This window comes from Bombus affinis, chromosome 1 (assembly GCF_024516045.1).
Source record: "Bombus affinis isolate iyBomAffi1 chromosome 1, iyBomAffi1.2, whole genome shotgun sequence".
Classification (NCBI taxonomy): Eukaryota; Metazoa; Arthropoda; class Insecta; order Hymenoptera; family Apidae; genus Bombus; species Bombus affinis.
The window spans coordinates 5,272,207-5,290,372 of record NC_066344.1 but is presented as its reverse complement, the minus strand read 5'-3'; the positions used below and the strand labels follow the sequence as shown (position 1 = coordinate 5,290,372).

At 32.1% G+C, this 18,166-nt stretch overlaps 3 protein-coding genes across 4 annotated transcripts in view; all 3 read left to right on the top strand.

Moving 5' to 3' along the window:
- Positions 1 to 8,011, top strand: part of LOC126915413 (uncharacterized) — a 32,528-nt gene extending 24,517 nt beyond the window's left edge. The window contains exon 4 of the mRNA XM_050720088.1: positions 286 to 8,011. Coding sequence (XP_050576045.1) covers positions 286 to 385 — 100 coding nt within the window. The 3' untranslated portion in view covers positions 386 to 8,011. The remainder of the gene's footprint in view (positions 1 to 285) is intronic.
- Positions 8,012 to 9,728: 1,717 nt separating this feature from the next.
- Positions 9,729 to 16,458, top strand: LOC126915207 (ubiquitin carboxyl-terminal hydrolase 36). 2 transcript variants are annotated; one of them, XM_050719669.1, is made up of 8 exons: positions 9,729 to 9,927; positions 10,931 to 11,473; positions 11,583 to 11,690; positions 11,792 to 12,018; positions 12,102 to 12,500; positions 12,577 to 13,496; positions 13,617 to 13,753; positions 14,293 to 16,458. In XM_050719669.1, exons 2-8 carry the CDS (start codon positions 10,978 to 10,980, stop codon positions 14,631 to 14,633), a joined length of 2,628 nt encoding a protein of 875 aa, XP_050575626.1. In that variant the 5' UTR covers positions 9,729 to 9,927; positions 10,931 to 10,977; the 3' UTR covers positions 14,634 to 16,458. The 2 variants fall into 2 exon arrangements, with proteins under 2 accessions (XP_050575626.1, XP_050575634.1); XM_050719677.1 differs by lacking the exon at positions 9,729 to 9,927 and adding an exon at positions 9,937 to 10,176.
- A 172-nt stretch (positions 16,459 to 16,630) lies between these two features.
- Positions 16,631 to 18,126, top strand: LOC126915366 (uncharacterized). The gene is made up of 4 exons (XM_050719972.1): positions 16,631 to 16,742; positions 17,046 to 17,255; positions 17,414 to 17,632; positions 17,703 to 18,126. Exons 1-4 carry the CDS (start codon positions 16,677 to 16,679, stop codon positions 17,982 to 17,984), a joined length of 777 nt encoding a protein of 258 aa, XP_050575929.1. The 5' UTR covers positions 16,631 to 16,676; the 3' UTR covers positions 17,985 to 18,126.
- The last annotated feature ends 40 nt before the right edge of the window (positions 18,127 to 18,166 follow it).

Here is an 18,166-nt window from a genome sequence, read left to right as displayed (position 1 = left end):
AATAACGTATTTATCGTTAAACTTTTAGTAACAAATTAATAATTGCCATCTGCATTCATCGTCTCTGTGCCTGAGGCGAAAATAATAGAAATCAGATGTAAACGACGAAACTTTCCCACAGAGTTACTAACTTTCCAAGCCAATTCCAGTCTCGAAATTAACTCTTGATATTCGAATAAGGATTAAATGAGAAAGTTTGAAGTTTATGAGAAATGAAAAGAAAAGACTTTATAATAAGTAAATAAAACGCAGTAGTAACATTGCTGAATATTTTTTTACAAACAGAGACTTCACAGTGCTGACGCCTGATGAATTGGAAGATCTCGTCGGCCGACCAACCTCCGCTCTGGAGAATAAAATCCGCAAACAGGGACACAATACCTAGGTATTGTCGGCCTCGAAGAAGGCCCATTCATCGTCACCATCGTGCTCGAACACGCCATCGTCATCGACGTCGCCAGGAACTAGCTCATCCATTCTCTACACGCATCGTTACGACTCTCGAGAACATAGTCTGGTTTAAGGAAGAATAAAAAAGAAAAAGTAGAAATCGGAAAAGGCGAGAAAAAAGGAAACTGGCGTACGGTCAGCTTGACTTTTTAGATAAAATCAATTTTCGACTAGTGTGCACGTACCAAGGGCTGTTTCTTTCTACGAAGGTTGCACGTCTTGCCTTTAGCTTGGTGCAAACGGTATCCTTAAGGCGATCGAGCGAAACATCGTGAGTATCGTGAACGATTACGTTGCTTTGGTTTGATAAGCACACGCGATAGAATCGCCTACAAACACATAGTACATTCTTTACGATTGATTGACCGTTGTTGTTGCTTCGTGGACTCGGGTCCAATTGTTCCGAACACGAATAAAATATCATGCAGCAGAAACTCGACATGTGAATCGAAGAAAAGTCGACGATACCAACAAGAAAGATATTAACCGAAGACGCTGAAATCTTGACTACGAAAAGGGCATAACGTGATGACGATGAAGGTGATCGATTGGGCTAACGATCCCTTCTAACCGTGAACATTTTCTTCGTAAATCGATTGGACGAATCAGAGTGTTTGAAAGGAGAAGTTCCAGAACGAATGGCATTCAATTCGCATAAAATGATGCAAAAGATAAAGCAAAAAGGGACCTAATTTCCGGCTGCCTTCCTTTCATCGTCGTCCAAAACTCTCTCGGTTCACTGTAGGATCTTATTTCCTTAAGCACGTGCGGACTTTACTATCGTTTCAGAGCAACAGCACACTTGTTTCGAACGATCCTGTGTACGAATGTTTTGACTAGAGTAATCGTGTAATGTATTTCAAGTATAGTTAATCCCGTGATCGTTCGTTGGCTCGCAAAAGCGTCGAGAATTGCGAAAACAGACCCGATGCACGCGAATTACGTTTCAGCTGAGTCTTTGCACCACTTGTCGTTTGATAAGGGTAAGAGTAGAGTTTCAACATGACGAAATCGACTCGTACGCGCGAATCTCAAGAGGATCTGCCTTTTGGTTATACTCGTTGAAGACTGTACCAATGACGAAACTAGTCTTTCCTCGAACGAACACAGCAGAATACATTCGTCGTCGAGGAGTCTAGCTTATTTGTTCGTGTAGAAATCTTCGAAGAATCTTCGGCAAAGGAATGATCGGAGAAGATTTGTGTAGATGGCTGATCGAATTGTCATCAGGAACATCCGAGGGCTGCTTCACGGCTAACGATCACTGAAAGTTTTCGATTGTTCGGAACATCGTTTACCACAAGAGACCAAAAAAGCAATTTCGTTCGAGACTTCATTGTGTTCAAATCGCCAAGATACAAGTCTGACTCTCAAGTACGTTAACCGTTTGAACGTTATTAGAAAAAAAACATTTAAATAAAAATATAGAACGATCGGTCGAAGTGCCGCGGACAAAAAAAAAAGAGAAACCATATATATGGTAAAGTTTTTTGTATAAAAATTTAGATTAATTATAGCACTTGATTACTTCATTGCAACTGATCACTTCACGAAATGAAAGGATGGGACGAAGAGAAAGGAACAACAAGAGGGTAAAAGAAGAACGAAACGCGAAGGAAAAGAGCAGTAAATAAGTTTCATGCATTTGATGACGCGTGATGTTTAGAATTTAGCGATTTGGAAACGATCAAGCGAGCCAAGTAAGTAGCTTGGAGCGGCCTTGTTACAGTCAACAGACACCCTGCAGATACTCGGAAAATATTTTTAGTCGGGACCTGGTGCCCGTCCACTTGCCAGTAATACGTTTAAGTGAATAAACTTTCACACTATAAGTATCTATCACCGCATGATGTATTTGCACATATCTTCGACTATTAAGTAGTAGCTGTAAAAAGATTTGGAAGAATTTGGGTAAACGGAGAGGAATATGTATTTGTACGCACGAAACAGCATGACGAGAGTCGATATCTCGAAGGAAGAACTTCTTAACTGATAAAAATGTCATATCTAATTAAGCGATTAATTCTCGAAACAAGGATTAACTTGCGAACGAACTAGAAATTATTTCATTCAACCATTATGTAGATAATAACGATATCATACCTAGAATTAATTTGCATAGTTTCTTTAAACATCCATTTGCTCCTCTTAAGCCACACAAAACTATATAACCGTACATATGTATACCGCGTAAACGAAGAACGACAGTTACTTTCAGATATCGAGTTCCTGCTAAATTATCGCTAAAATATCTTGTCGATACTGTTTATGTTCGATGAGATACGTTTCGAACAAGAAAAACGATAATTAAGGCGAGAAAACGAGTAACGAGAACGAAAATGAAAAGATCTACGATCTCGTAGATATTTGAATAGTTTAAAATAACGAAAAAAGAAAATGATTACTGAGCCGACCTCATTCGAGATACTTTGCGAACGTTCTAATAAGCTAGTGAATTTTACGAGCGGCGATATATTTCATAAAATATTTTTATGGTCGACAAATACCATGAGAGAGTTTAAGGAACGAAGCGAGAGGAAAGGTTCGCGATATACATACATATACATATGTATTACGTATACACGTGTCTTTTAAATTAGTAATTCATTTCGCGGACATTTGTGTACAGATATACATATATGATAATTATGTACTGTACTTAAATCATATCAGGATTGTTAGGTGTTTCATTCGGACACCGTTTCGTTGATTCTCGCGGCGCAAGTTTCTATGGTTTCGAGCATCGTTCTTCAGAGAAATTCTCCTCGCGGTTCTCCAAGAACGGTTTCACGAGTATTTTCAAGAGTTTTCATCGCGCAACAATATAAATGTCGTATCATAATAATCGTGGCATGATAGAAACGAATGTAACGCGGTTCGTCTACTTGACACCCGTTATATGAGATCGTGGAACACGGTAATATATTATTCCGTTCCATGAAATAACTATAGAGATCGTGGTTTTCATCGATCGTCGAAAGACAATTCGAAGGAAATTCGATCATAAATTGAATATGTCGTAGCCGAACAATGAGGCCGCGAATGCTGAAACATACCGGAAAACGAATATTAATAAATTATGTGCTTCATATTACGAAACATAAATCGATGTTTAGGCTTAGTCCATAGGCGTTAAGGCTGCTCGTTCGTTTGTTAAAGAAATGGTGGAGTAAACGAGACTCTCGAAGAGCGATTAAAAATATTGTCGAATTTAGGAATAATTGCTCGAGAAAAAACGATCGTATCGATCCCAGAAAGGCTGTTAGAATCATATTACATTTTCTATTTCATGCGTATAATTATAAATGATAATTCACATTCGAGGATTCGATTCTCTATACACGCCCAGACTATCGTAGACGATCGTTTCCTAATAAATAACTAAGAAATGTTAGATTCATAAAATTTTTACAAATTTTAGTGCGATTTAATATTAGAATACGCATTAATAATAATCTTCCGATATCGATCAATTCAATGGAATAACTATTACGATACAAAATTAAGAAGCTATACATAATAATTTCAGATAGGTAATATCAAAAAGTACTTTATATATACATATATGTAAAAAAAGATCGTATATTAGCGTTAAATTTTAGAAACCTTTACTGGACAAACAGATTTCTGTTTAAATCCTGTTTTTTTACACACTCTCTATATAGGTATGCGTTTGTATAAATATCCGCAGTCTAATTATAACAGTTCTAAACAGCTTAAAATCCAATGTATTCGATAAATTTCAATTATAAAAGTAATCTATATGTGGCGGTCATGAGATTCATAATGGCGTAAATCAAGATTTCGGAAATCTACATTTAATATACAAGCATCTCTTAAAAGTATCGTTTCTTTAGTTTCCTAATTAACGAAGTTATGACTTTGTTCTCTCTTGCAATACAATTTCACGACACGAAGAAATATAAATTTGTTATTTTAGTAAAACAATGGATCGACTTACACCATTATGATTCGCATTCAGCTCTCCGTACGATTCAAGCGAATAAATATCATATCCATAGTATATGGTCTCCTTTAAGAATAATTGTTTAATATTTTATTCGTGTAATGCCGATCGATAACTACCATTTTCTGGGCGTACAGAATGAATCCAAGCACGCGAACATTGCGAAAAATCTATCGTTCGAAATTTTTACCGATTTTCTCATTGATGGCTAACGATAACGATGCGTATGGTGTTGTGAATTCCTGCAACAAAAAAGAAAGACAAAATCACGCTTAACAGCGTAATGAACGTTTAAATATCGTTACGTCATCTTTCATTGAGAATGGAAATGAATGGAATAGCTTAATTGATCAGCATTTGTTTACGTGAAAATGTCATTAAATTATTACGGTCGATCTCGTTTTCAATCGTCGCTAGTAATCGTAAACATAATGACGTAAGATTAAACGATAACACTACGTAACTAACGTAAGTTACTATAAGTAAGGAAACATAGAACGTGGATAGACGAGGTAGCATTCATTTCGAGTAATTCTCGAGCAACAAATTCGCGCCTGCAAATCTTTTCCTTTCGTTCACGGACAATGGTCGTGGTTTCGGAACCATATCTTTTTTGGTCCTCGATTAAGGAAACGAACGCTGAACAAGTTACGTCAATGCTCTGTCGCAACACCTTAACAAAAAATTCAACAGCAACGTTCTCATTAATGTCAAATTTCGCAATTTAATAGAGAGTTAAGAACAATTAATGCGTGTGTGATAACGAACCGTTTAATTATATAAGATATCGATTTTGTCTTATGATTTATGCGATCGGCGTTCTGTCTTATTAATTAAGGATCAACAAAGGGTAGAGCGTACGTTTCTTCTTTTTTTGCAACGAGCAATGAATTTCGAAGGAAACATATCTATCAAACAAGCGATACGTAGATAACTATTTTTTCATTGCCATTAGTATATACAGCAGAATGAAGTAAAAAAAGAGTAAGAGAAAAAAGAAAAAAGAAAAAAAGGGAAAAGAGCGATTGAAACGACGCTAGATACGCCGCTACAGAACATTCGTTTATTATCGAACGACATCCCATTTTCGCTGAGATTTCCTTCTGCAGTGAGAGACGTTTGCCTTAATTTGTAAAATGTCCGCTTCCTTTACATATATAAACATAAATCTTAGAAGGAGTTAGCAAAAACGAATAGTTTCGATGATGGATAAATATGAATACGTTTCTAGGCGAGCAAACAGTTATTTTCGAACGTGAGGTAATTTGTAATAGATGAAAGGGGAAAAGGGCGATGGAAATATTTTTGGGAGAAACAAAGATTTGAATTCTCCTCTGTTCTTGGCGAATTCATTTCGTTTCGCGTATAGAACGCGGCAGAACAGTAAGGATATTGTCATTGCTAAAATTATAGTTTCTTATCATTTCGAAATGCAAAGTTAGTTTCCTCCTTATCTGGCGCTTCATTAATCAGTATGATCAATGTCTCAAGACATTGTATTTCTCCCTAAAATATTGCTCCCATGGTAGTACTTAATGTGAAGCGAATCTGGGTAAGGTGCAACAAGGAAAATATCATTCACATATTAATTAGAGATATCATTAAAATTGAAAATAAAACCAAAGATAATTATCCTGATTTTGCAATAATTTAAACGTAAATGCATCGTACATTTCGCGTTTCTCAATAATTTTTAACTGCTTCAATTTATCATAAATTCATCGAAATTACAAATCTCACTCAAGATAATAAGAATTATAAAATTATGTATATGATTTATACGGTAGGAGTCTATCATATTTTATTTGCACAGAACAATTGTAATAATAAAGAAGAACAGATTTCTTGTTGCATATTGGTATCCAGTTTAATATTAAGTCATTCAACGCACACACTTAGCTGTAAGAATTTTTATAATGGTGCTCTATGAGATCGTCTCTGCCGTCGAATGCTGATATCATCACACGATTTGTCTCTTTTAAATATCAAAACTTTTCTTTTTGTCGCTTATTAAAGCTAGAAGAAGGAATCGAAAATATATTGCGTGTATTTATATCTTTGGCTTATTCCACAGAACACCACGGTACACGCTGAGTACTTTTTATTGTAAATATTAGGATACGTAAAGGAAGGATACAAAAAGGTGATAAAAAAAACAGGGGTAGGATGAGTTCAACGCGCAATGATAATTTTTTTGTTAGTCGTAGAGGACGTTCGACGACCGTAAAAAGATGATTATTATTGTTACTATCCTTATTATATATAAGTAGCCGTGTTTAATGACCAATTGGGATGTCATGACAAAATTGTTAGGACGAATTTTAATTGAAGTTACTAAGGTGGGCAGTTTTTAATCCGTGTCTGATAAAAAAAAAAGAGCAGTTGCTATCGAGAATGATTTAAAAAAATTTCGTACAAATTTCATGTTTAATTACGATTGTCTTCTGTGTTTCTAATTTCCACTCGATATTTCACACATATTTTAGTTGAAGTAAAAATTGATTCGATAACATTGTATTCTGATTTTATGGATTACGAGACTCTGTTAAAGTTATTTGATCGCGCATTCATATAATCCGTGGCCAATTTTTTAGCCACGGAATTCACTATCAGATACGAATTAACGAGGCGCTATATGTTACACAGGAATTTAAGAAAAACGGCTTAATGCAAAGAAAATTTTGTAACGACACGAAATACACTATCGTATTGCCGATTAGTACACGTAATCGAGAAAGTTTTATCGATAAGCTTAAAACTAGAAATATCACAATAACGTTTACGGAATAATGATAAAACGTTCACGATGGCGTAACTTTTCATCGTTATGTCCGTGATAAGCCCATTCAGCGTTGTCTCCATAATTCAACATTGCTATATATCATTTTGCAATCACAAATTTCAAAGCACATGGTAAAAAGAATTCCAAAGTTACGTAAATTTTTCGTTACTATTAATGAGTTGCTCCTCCATCTAAATAATATAGTTGAACGCTAATGATTAATAAAAATGGCTCTCAAGAACCAACTGGGATAAAGCAAACTTTTCGTATGAAAAGTTTAGTCTGTTTTATCACTGCCAGAGAGTATTTGAAAAATAACGTAGACTTCCTAAAGAAAAAGTATGATTAAGAACATAAACATAGATCGATCAGTTTCATCACTTTCGAATAAAGGAATCTTGATCGAATTGATATACTAATTTGTTTAATGTATGCATGCTTGTAACGAGGCTCTGATTTCTTTAAAAAAAAAATAAAAGAAGAAATAGATTTTTATTGCACAAATTATTCTGGCATAATATATTAATAAAAAAGCAGGAATAAAAGGAAGAAAGTAAAATTAACCAGATATCGATGTTCCCTTTCGCCATCGTAAACGTATTAAAACTTCTACTAATGGCTATTACACATTACAAATATTTTATCTGGAATATTATTACCTTGTCGCTTGAAAGTTGTGTTAATCTGTATATTTTGTAAGCAAAGATTATCGATAGCAATTAATAAAGATACTATTACGACAGAAAATATGGTTCTAATTGTCATAAAATGAAGAAACAATTTAAAAATACATAATATGTTTAAAATTTAAACGAATAGTGGTCATTACTTAATTGTACGAAACATTGTCTATTGGAAACAGAAGAATTTATTATATACGTACATATATATATATGTATATATATATATTTCGGAGATGAAAGAACACCGGAACCTTCCCTTTAGAACTTTGGGAAGATCCCTTAGTACTGTAATCCAGATTCCACCGTAGCCGTATTAAGAAATTGTTGTCATTCGATTTGACTGTACTTATTTAAGGTTTATGATAGTGAACTCGGGCTCGAGGCGACAACCAGTAGTGTAGCTGCGGTCAAGGGATGAACGTTTTTTCTAACAAAGGCATAAAGTAACTCTATAGCTCTCCTTAAAAGAAATACTTGGGACGGGACACGACGGTAAACATTTCAACGATTTCTGCCCCGTGGCTCGCCACACGCAGACTTTGTCCTTCGGGTAAGATGATTGCCAGATGCCGACGCATCTTCAGAGTATATGTTTAGCTGGCCGAGGACCCGTTACGAATATTAAGTTTCAATTATACAAAGTCTTTCAAATAGACAAATAGCCTGTGCCCCAACTACGGGAAAACAGTAACGTCAATTTCCCTCACTCTTCGAACGAAGACTTTTCTCTGCGAATCCGATGATCCCGTGCCCTTAGACACACCTATCATAGTTTTCCTCGACAGCGTCACCGTGACGGAGAGCCACTCTCTCTTGTACGATCTTATCAACGATTGAACTGTCATCCTTATACGTAGTGATTGCTCCTTGCATTAACATTGAGTACAAGTTAGATGCTACAGAAAAGTAGAGTTCGTCATCCCGTTGACCGCGGATTTGTTATTGAACCTAGGATCATTGTCTTTAGCTTCTCGAGTATCTAATTATCGCGATTACTTGTCAAATTCTATCATAGTCATATTTGCACTAGTAAATATCTTCTCTATTGCATAATGACCACGTCTAATGCCAATAGGGATTCGTTTCACGCCCTTAACCCTAACTCTAATCTTAACGCAAACCCGACATATATATATATATATAACATTTCTTAATTAACTGTAGAAATATAATTAATAATAAATTTTACTGAAGATCAAACCCGATTAACGAACCCGTAAATAGTAAAAATATTAATAAATAACAAATTTTTGTTATTTACTATATCGTTTTTGGTAGTATAAATAACATATAATTTACACATTACATACAAAACGTAAAACAAAAGATATGCTTTTCTAAATAGGCTTTATTTTCATGATTCTTAAATAAGTTTTTAATATAAAATATTCCTCATATACATAAAAATTTATATGTAGTATATTATATATACTCGAATAAATATACTATTAACAAAAATAATAAGTTAATTACTAATTTATATTTTGACTTTAAAAAACCCAAGTATTATCGATAGTTCCCAATTGTAATTTGTACTGTAATTATAAGCACTACGGAAATTTGAGATCGGAAACATGTAAATGAAAACTTACTTTATTTTTGCTCAATTAGTTTAGATTTTTAAATGCACTTATATACACACATATTTCAACGATAAATAATAAAAATATTTATGAACTTCACTCTTATCATGTACGATTAAAATTATAAAATTGAGGAAAATACTGCCAAAATTTTTGAAGAATTACAAAATGAAAGCTGTACATGTGAATTTCGTACAAATGTAATTCATGGAAACCAAGCTTTAGAATTGTGGCGCCTTCACGGTCGAATACACAGCATCTCCGATAGCATTGCAGAACCCAAGGGAAACAGTTTAATGGCTACCGTTGTAATTGCAAATGGCTGACATATTGATAGAGGATGGGTCTTGATTTCGCATGCCCAAAACTAACAATTCTAAAAATGCCGTGCAATATTCACACGTGCTAATTTGAATAGTGTTTCTTGTTGAAATTATTGTCATAATTATACATGAATTAAACGTAAGTGTGATAAGTGTAACAAAGTACGCGGGAAAAAAATGACTCGTGGCCGGAGACACGCGCCCTCAGTTAAACTCATCCGGTAACCGTTTCGAGGCACGTAAGCGCGTGGAATTTCGAATTAATCGATAGCATTGTGATTCTACGTGGTCGTAGTCAGCAAATATCGTTTATAATGTAAAATGTGTTACAATACTGTTGATAAAAAGTATTTGTATAAAATATAACGTATATAATCATCAGGAGAAGGTAAACAATGAATCTGTTGGCGCGGTATCTATTGCACGCCGCGTGCTTTAGTGTACTTTGTTAAAGGTTCGGTGTGATGTCGTGTAATTACATGAAACATTTTACATAATTTCGCCTGTTCTTTCATCGTATCGAGAAATCCGTATATATCGTTGCTTCAATCCATCGTAAATAGTGCTTTCATAAATGAATTAATAGTGAAATTAACCCTTTTTTGATGATATATCTATGAAGCAGTGTATTTGTAGTAGATACATATCTTAAGTGAGAAAGAAGGAAATGTTTGATTGTTGTATCGTAGAAAATTTTATTTGCTTTTAAAACGTTTCTCCGAGTGATCTATCTAGTAATTATATTATTTTATTATATGTTATAAAAAAAATCTTGATTCTTTCTGCATTTGATTACAAAATTTTATAAATTATTTATTTTTTTCGTAATATTCGTTATCTGAATACCATACCGACTAGAAAAAATGTAAAAAATCTGAGTTTTTTAAATGTATTTATTAATGTTAAAGTTAATATGTAAATATGCATTCATACTCATATGCATAAATACTCATTTATATGCTATAAGATATTGCTTCTCATTCATATAAGAATTATATGTTCTCAAATATTGCATGCATATTGCAAAAAATAATATTAAATATTAATATTATTTTTATCTTTTGATATCTTTAATCTTAATAATAGAATAGGTATATTATTTAATATAGTTATTTCATTCTTACATATTCTTTTGTACATAGGGAATCAAATAACGAAACCTTTTAATATAAAGTAAAATAAAGTGAAAATGCCTGCTGTAAGCATTTGTGACCCAGTTGCGGCCACTCTTCGTCGTACATTGGAAACTAATCAGTCCAGAACATCGGATGACTTAACAGCAAATTTAGTTACCAGTGCATCAAGAATTCTTCAGTCAGAAATTCAATATAAAGAAGTTGATGATTATCAAACAACAATTCTAGATCAACTTAAAGCAAAATACATTGTATTAAGTTTACCAAATTCTGAAAACTCAGATGATAAAATAAAAGATGGTGCAAATTATTTAAAGAAAAATGAAAAACTATCTAAAGAACTCAGTTTGCCAGAGCCAACAGTTACTTTATATTCCCCAAAGAAAGTTAGCCTAGGGTGGAAGGGTACATTTCCTGTTGGGGCTGGCATGTATAATGTTGGAAATACATGCTATTTAAATAGTACTCTTCAAGCTCTGTTTCATGTACCAGCGCTTGTAAATTGGTTATTGTCAGACTCTCATCATACATCAAAGTGTGAACAAAATGGTAGGTTATTAAAATTTATAATTTACTTTACCATATTCTACACATTTTTAAGAAATGAAATTATAATCCCACAGTTTTGTATCGTATTGTGATAATAGGTTAATTTTAGATGGAGGTGGGGAATGTCTTACATGTGCAGTGGCTAAGACTTTACAATCTAGTCACCAAAAATCAGGATGTGCTATCAAGCCATTCTACATATATAACAAATTAAAACGTAAGTATTAAATAATTATAAAATGTTAGTTAATTATTATTAAATCTTATATGTTTGTTATATACATATATATATATACATATCTTATTTTTTTCTATTAGTTATTTGTCGAACCATGGTGCCAGGACAACAAGAAGATGCTCATGAGTTTTTACGTTATTTATTAGAAGGCATGGAAAAAGCCTACTTAGCAAGACACAAAGCTAGTAAACTAGACAGCTATTCTAAAGAAACAACACCTATCAACCAAATTTTTGGTGGTTACATTCGTACTGAAGTAAAGTGTCTACAATGTCGACATGTTTCCACTACTTTCCAACACTTTCAAGTATATATAATATACAGCTTTTCTAATAATCATGTCATTGATTAAGTATACAATAAACTAAATATGTTTTCAATTTTCTGCAGGACTTATTAGTTGATATACGTAAAGCAAGCACTTTGGATGAAGCATTAAGTAGCTATTTTAGCCGTGAACAACTAGATAACAATGATTACAAATGTGAAGCTTGCAAAAGAAGAGTTCCTGCTACGAAACAATTTAGTTTAGAACGACCCCCTAAAGTGCTTTGTGTGCAATTAAAAAGATTCAGCGTTCTAGGAGGAAAAATATCTAAGCATATAGGTTTCAAGCAAACTATAGATATGGGCCCTTATCTTTGGAAAGAACCAGGGGAACCTACGCAGTCACTTACATATAAGCTTATGTCAATAGTTACACATATGGGTCCATCAGTTAATTGCGGGCATTATACTGCAGTTGCGAAAGTCTCAACGGGCCAATATTATTCCTTTGATGATTCTTGTGTATGTATTAACAATATGTCTTTATTTGTAAAATATCGAACTATCTTGTTAATACCAAAAATTCGTTTGTATATAGGTTCGTCCACTTAGTTTGAGTAATGTATTCAGTACAAATGCTTACATAATGATCTTTGAGATGGAACAACAAACGCAATCTCAGGTTCAAGCTCAACAGACTGTCAAATTAAATGGTACAATGACTGTGAACAACACATTATCTCCATCAGGAAGCCCTATGAATAAAACTATAACTCCCAAGGCATCAACATCTGGATTACACTCATTAAATGGATTAATCAATGGCACATCAATTAGTAAAGATAACACAGATAATTCAGAAACGAATTTACAGATATCAACAAATAAAAATGCGGGACTTCAATTTAATACCCAAAAAAGCACGAACTTTATCGGGCCACAGTTACCACAAAAATTACAAGATAAGTCTCAACCAAGATTAATTATGCACATTAAAAATGGGAAAATTTTAAATGGAAATAGCTTAGTTCCTTATGATGGATCTAGTGAAGAAGAAGATGTTAGTTCTATTGGAACATTAAAAAATCATACAAATTCAAATACGCTTGCAAAAACAAACACTTCTGCTAGTACTACTAATGGTACACAGAAATGTTCCCAGACAAAAAATGGTTCTCCTAAAGTAAATCTTAATGTATCAAAGACAAATGGTAGTAGTGTATCTCAGAATCAAAGTAATGTAACGCAATGTACAAAAACACAAAATGGTTCTAGCTGTAGTACCATTACAAGTACAATAAAATATCAAAATGGTAAATCAGAAACAAATGGTAAGACAGAAAATAGTAATAATAATAACAAAAATAAGTGGCATCAATCTGTTAGAAAAACAGGACAGGATGATAAAGTAATTACAAAAGCTTCAAGCAGTAGTATGAAAGGTTGGCAAGTTTCAAAGGATACATCTTTTTCTGCTACATCAACTGCAACACCAAACGGATGGTCCGTGACTGATAAGTAAGTTATATTTTATTTTTGATATAATGTTATTAAAAAAGCAATATAAATTAAGCATTATAATTCTAGCAAATTTAATTCAACGATGTTTAATATACGTATTTAAACATTTTTTTATAGGGAAGATATCCATAAAATTAGCCAAAATAATAGCACGCCGAGTGCTGCAGCTTTAAGAGATTTCAATGGAACAAATCGTTCCGATACGGTTTCCCATTTATTAAAGATGTCTCACCGTGGTTATGGCAGTTCTTCGGGTCAGTACAACAAAAGAATTCTATTGAAGAACCAATTGAATCCAGCTGCTTTCCCATCAAAATCCTCATCAACCTATTGTGCGCCCATGCGTCCTAAGTCCAAAAATTCTACATAAAGCAATAAAATAAATATACAAGAAGCGAAAATTTTTATTCGCTCAAATGTTTTGAAACCAAAAATCCCGCCAATAACTTTAATAAAAATAATAATAAAATAATAATAGTAATAAAAAGAATACTAGAAAAAAAGAATAATTTTTCAGTTATAAATTGTGGATATTATAAAACATTATGAGCTGTTGTTAATCCCTAAATTAAAAATATTTGTTTTGTTACACCTCTGCTAAGTCGGTAATAATAAAAAGTATATTTTGTGATTTATTAAAAAAATTATGTTAAGTGTTAAAGTAACACTATTAAATGACAAAAATATTAAAAACTGTGTACAAATATTTTTATTCTAGAAATTTACTGATAAAATGTCATTTTCTTATTAAACGAAATTGTGAGTACTAAAGTATATGCTTGTTTGTTTACAGTTACAAATTGGAATGGTAACAGAACACACTTAGATAGAGAAGTTGATAATGATAGAAGGGAAGAACGTAAGCGACATTTCAATGCAGATGATGAAGAAATAGATCGTGGTCGAGTCAAGAAAGTAAAAGATCATCGAACGTATGATGAAAGAAGTAACTCGGGCTATAATCCTTTCCAGGAATATCAAAATGGCAAAACGTGGAACCGATCTCTTGGTGGTTATTACCGGAGACATTACTATAATACTTCCAATAATGCACGACCACGGCATGGCAGAAATTATAGGCCTCCGCATTACAGATATCATAATCATTCTCGTGCACATTGGCAACGAGAATAAAATAAAAAAGATAAGTTGTTGAGAAAAAATTTCGAAAGCAATTCAACGTCGAAAGACTTCGTTAGGTTTCAATTACTAAAGCAAATTATAATTTTTCAATACGTTAAAATTAAAATAAAGATGTGGCAGTGTTGATTTAGATAATCAATGTTGGACATAATAAATATTCAACATTCATTATAATGAATCGCTAAACTGCATCGTAACAACCATGCATGTTCCTGACAGAGTCTTCATGTACTCTATTGTTGTTTGTAGCTCACGTACGTATGTGGACATTGTACTACACAGTACACGGGGGATGAGTATCAATAGTTCTGCCAATCTTGTGTTCAGTATGAACGGAGTAAAATTTGTTATAAAATTGTACTATACTATATGTGCGTTATGATTTAGAGTGCGTATTAAAGAAATATATGTATGGATGCAATAGTTAAGAGTTTAAACAGTATATCGCTAAGTGTTTAAAATTTTCTCGTTGACTTTTTTATGCTTTAGTTATGGTCATAAAATTATGTTCTTATTTAATTTGAAGTAACTTTCATGTTACATAACAATGTGAAAATCTTTAATAAGTATTTTATACTAATCTTATGTTACTTATATTGATACTATTGTTGAATGAATTGTAAACGCAATATTCGACATATATATATATATATACTCGGTGTTTATTTATAGAACTTGATAAATGTCCATACATTTTCAGACAAAAAAAGAATACATGTTAATTAACAAAAAAATAAAATTGTGTGCAAAAATGAGTTAGTTTTGACGAGACGAAGGTAAAATTAAGTTAAAGAAAATATTTTGAAAATTTTATGTCAACATTTTTCATTTATAATATAATAATCCGTCCTTTGTTTTAATTAACAAAGATACTCCTCCCTCATCGAGCTGTAACAAAAAACACTCAATTAAGCAGTCAATCTTGCTCGATCAAGAAATGTGGTCTTTGTCATCGCTTACTGAAGAGAAATATATTCATAATAATTACAATGATTAATCAGTAAGTGAATAATTTCTCTTAACATGGTGAATGTGCATACTTGTGAATACATGTGACTTCAATTCTCTTTTTTTTAACATAATATATATATATATTATATACAGGTAATTCCAGAGTGTTTGTGGAACTTGTGAATAATTGAGTGAAGAGTGTTTAATGGTAATGGATTAATAGTATCAAGTTATTGAAATATTAGTTTAAAAAGGAAAGAAATTGTAAATTACATATATAAGTGTAGAATTTTAATATTATGGATTTTTCATAGAGCATTAAAAATTGCAAAGCCATAGATAATTTGTTAAGCCAAGGATAAAAAAAAGCTGGCTTTTTCGCCTGCTCGTTATATATAATACCTCGTTATATTATTCTACAAATTAAATATTAGCCAAAAAAAAGAGATAAGCAACCATGCGTTAAGATCTGATGATTGTTACAGATTTTATGGTACTCGATATTTTTCAGAAGATATATGACTTGTACATACATGCTGGACCTGTATCTTTATCCAAGATATTAGTCGCAATTGAATAATCATATTAGCTTGATATTGCGGTGAATACAATATAATTACCGTAATATAGCCTTAAATTAAGCACCATGTTATTACGTGCTCTAAAATATAATAACAATGGTTTCTGCATTGTATAAATTCATATATCGTTTGAAGAATAAGATTTGAAGTTCTATAAAGTCGGTACATCTGATACTGTAAACGTATGTGATATTGCTCTGTACAGAGGTGAACAACAACAAACACCAGATTTAATTTATGTATTAAGTATCACAAATAAAACGGAAATTGTCGTTTGTACAACATTCAAACTATCGATACAAACAGAGTGAGATGGACGTTAAATCCATAGAAACCAATTCATTTATACTATAAAGGAAAGAAAAAGACTATCGCGTTTTCGAGCGAAGATAATATAATCTGTAGACGCACGTAATGTATTTTTATTTTCATCTTGTATTCTTATAAGTTGTTAAAAGGTAATTCTTCATACATATTTCTTCATTTACTCCGTCATCTTGAAATGGAGTGTCTGATGAAAAAGGAAGAGCCTTCGTCTAATGAACTCATAAAAACACTCGAAAAAAATGTGAGTAAGCAATTTGACCCTTTCATGCTTGAAATATATTCATATTAATTATTGCCATTAATTTTATTTAAATTAGTTTTTAAATTACCAATATAAAGGTTTTTAAAATTTTCACGCGTATTATATACTGATTTCGAAGATGCATTTTTTTATTGTTTAGCATGAAAGAGTTAAATAATAAAAAAATTAACAATATTGGAAAAAAAAGATGGAAAAGTGCATTACTGTTTACTTGAAAAACTGATTTTAAAAGATGTAAATAAAGATGAGCAACACAACATAGCATTGTTAACATTTATGTAGGTAGCGATCTTGAAAATAGAAAATCACTATAATTCAAAGATCAGTTACGAATTGGATGTTAAACTCATGTACTTCCATAACGTATCACGTAGTCTCGCGGATAAACTTGAATCTTTATGGAAATTAGCTGAAGCGCATCAACCAACGGAAAATGAAATAAAACAATTTGCTGATCAAATTGCAGGTTTATGGACTTCTATAAATCGTCAGGTAATATTTATTTTACTATTAAAAAATTTTTTTTCATACTCGAAACTGTTTCTTCACTTTTTATATTTGTTTAATTTTAATCTCACTCTGTTATTGCGAAATAAAATATTTTGTTGGAAAAATATAGGAATTCTAAAATAATTTAATTATATGTATAGATTTATGAAAAATATTCTAAAATACGAATGGGTAGTGGAACATTGCACGGAGTACCATTATCAATAATTCTTAATAAAATAAAAAAAGAAATTATTCTATTCAAAGTATCATTACAACGTCATGAATCTATTTATGATCAAGAACATATATTAAAAGGATACAAGCTAATTACCAAAAGTGAAAAATTTATAAGCAGCTTACAAAAATGTGATAGCAAGGTAAAACTTGCTTAATATTTTACTAGTATAAATATTAATATTTAATATAAATTATTTTTTCAAATTACAGTTGCAACAACTCTTATGCATATCAAATATTATGCCACGTCTTATAAAATTACAATCTGCGATTGATAAATATGTTACCACTATTGAATTACTACCTACAAGGAGTTTTCCTGCATATGACTTAAGTGCCTTTTCATTAGTTGCAAAATTATTGACTGGTGAATTACTTGGTTATGAATCAATTAATCCTAGTTATGTTCTAATGGAAAATATGCCTAAAAAGCCTGTTTTTATTATCAAAAACGTTAAACGCAAATCAATTCATCCATATTATCCAACATAAAATATATTTGTAATATTTACAGTCTTAAATATGAAATATTTAAAACGTTTTCAAAATGAACTATTGTATGTAGGATAATGTACATAAATATTAATAGTAAATAATGACTTTATATAATTAATTAATTATTATCTTTATTTACTTAATGACTGATATTTGGCAACGTGCTGCACATTGGGCAA

Excerpts from the sequence above, each read along its gene's own strand:
- LOC126915207 (XM_050719669.1), top strand. The coding sequence starts at position 10,978 with ATGCCTGCTGTAAGCATTTGTGACCCAGTTGCGGCCACTCTTCGTCGT. Across the intron at positions 13,497-13,616 it reads GGATGGTCCGTGACTGATAA|GGAAGATATCCATAAAATTA; the intron begins GTAAGTTATATT and ends ATTTTTTTATAG. Across the intron at positions 13,754-14,292 it reads TGGTTATGGCAGTTCTTCGG|TTACAAATTGGAATGGTAAC; the intron begins GTCAGTACAACA and ends GTTTGTTTACAG.
- LOC126915366 (XM_050719972.1), top strand. The coding sequence starts at position 16,677 with ATGGAGTGTCTGATGAAAAAGGAAGAGCCTTCGTCTAATGAACTCATA. Across the intron at positions 17,256-17,413 it reads GGACTTCTATAAATCGTCAG|ATTTATGAAAAATATTCTAA; the intron begins GTAATATTTATT and ends TTATATGTATAG. Across the intron at positions 17,633-17,702 it reads TACAAAAATGTGATAGCAAG|TTGCAACAACTCTTATGCAT; the intron begins GTAAAACTTGCT and ends TTCAAATTACAG.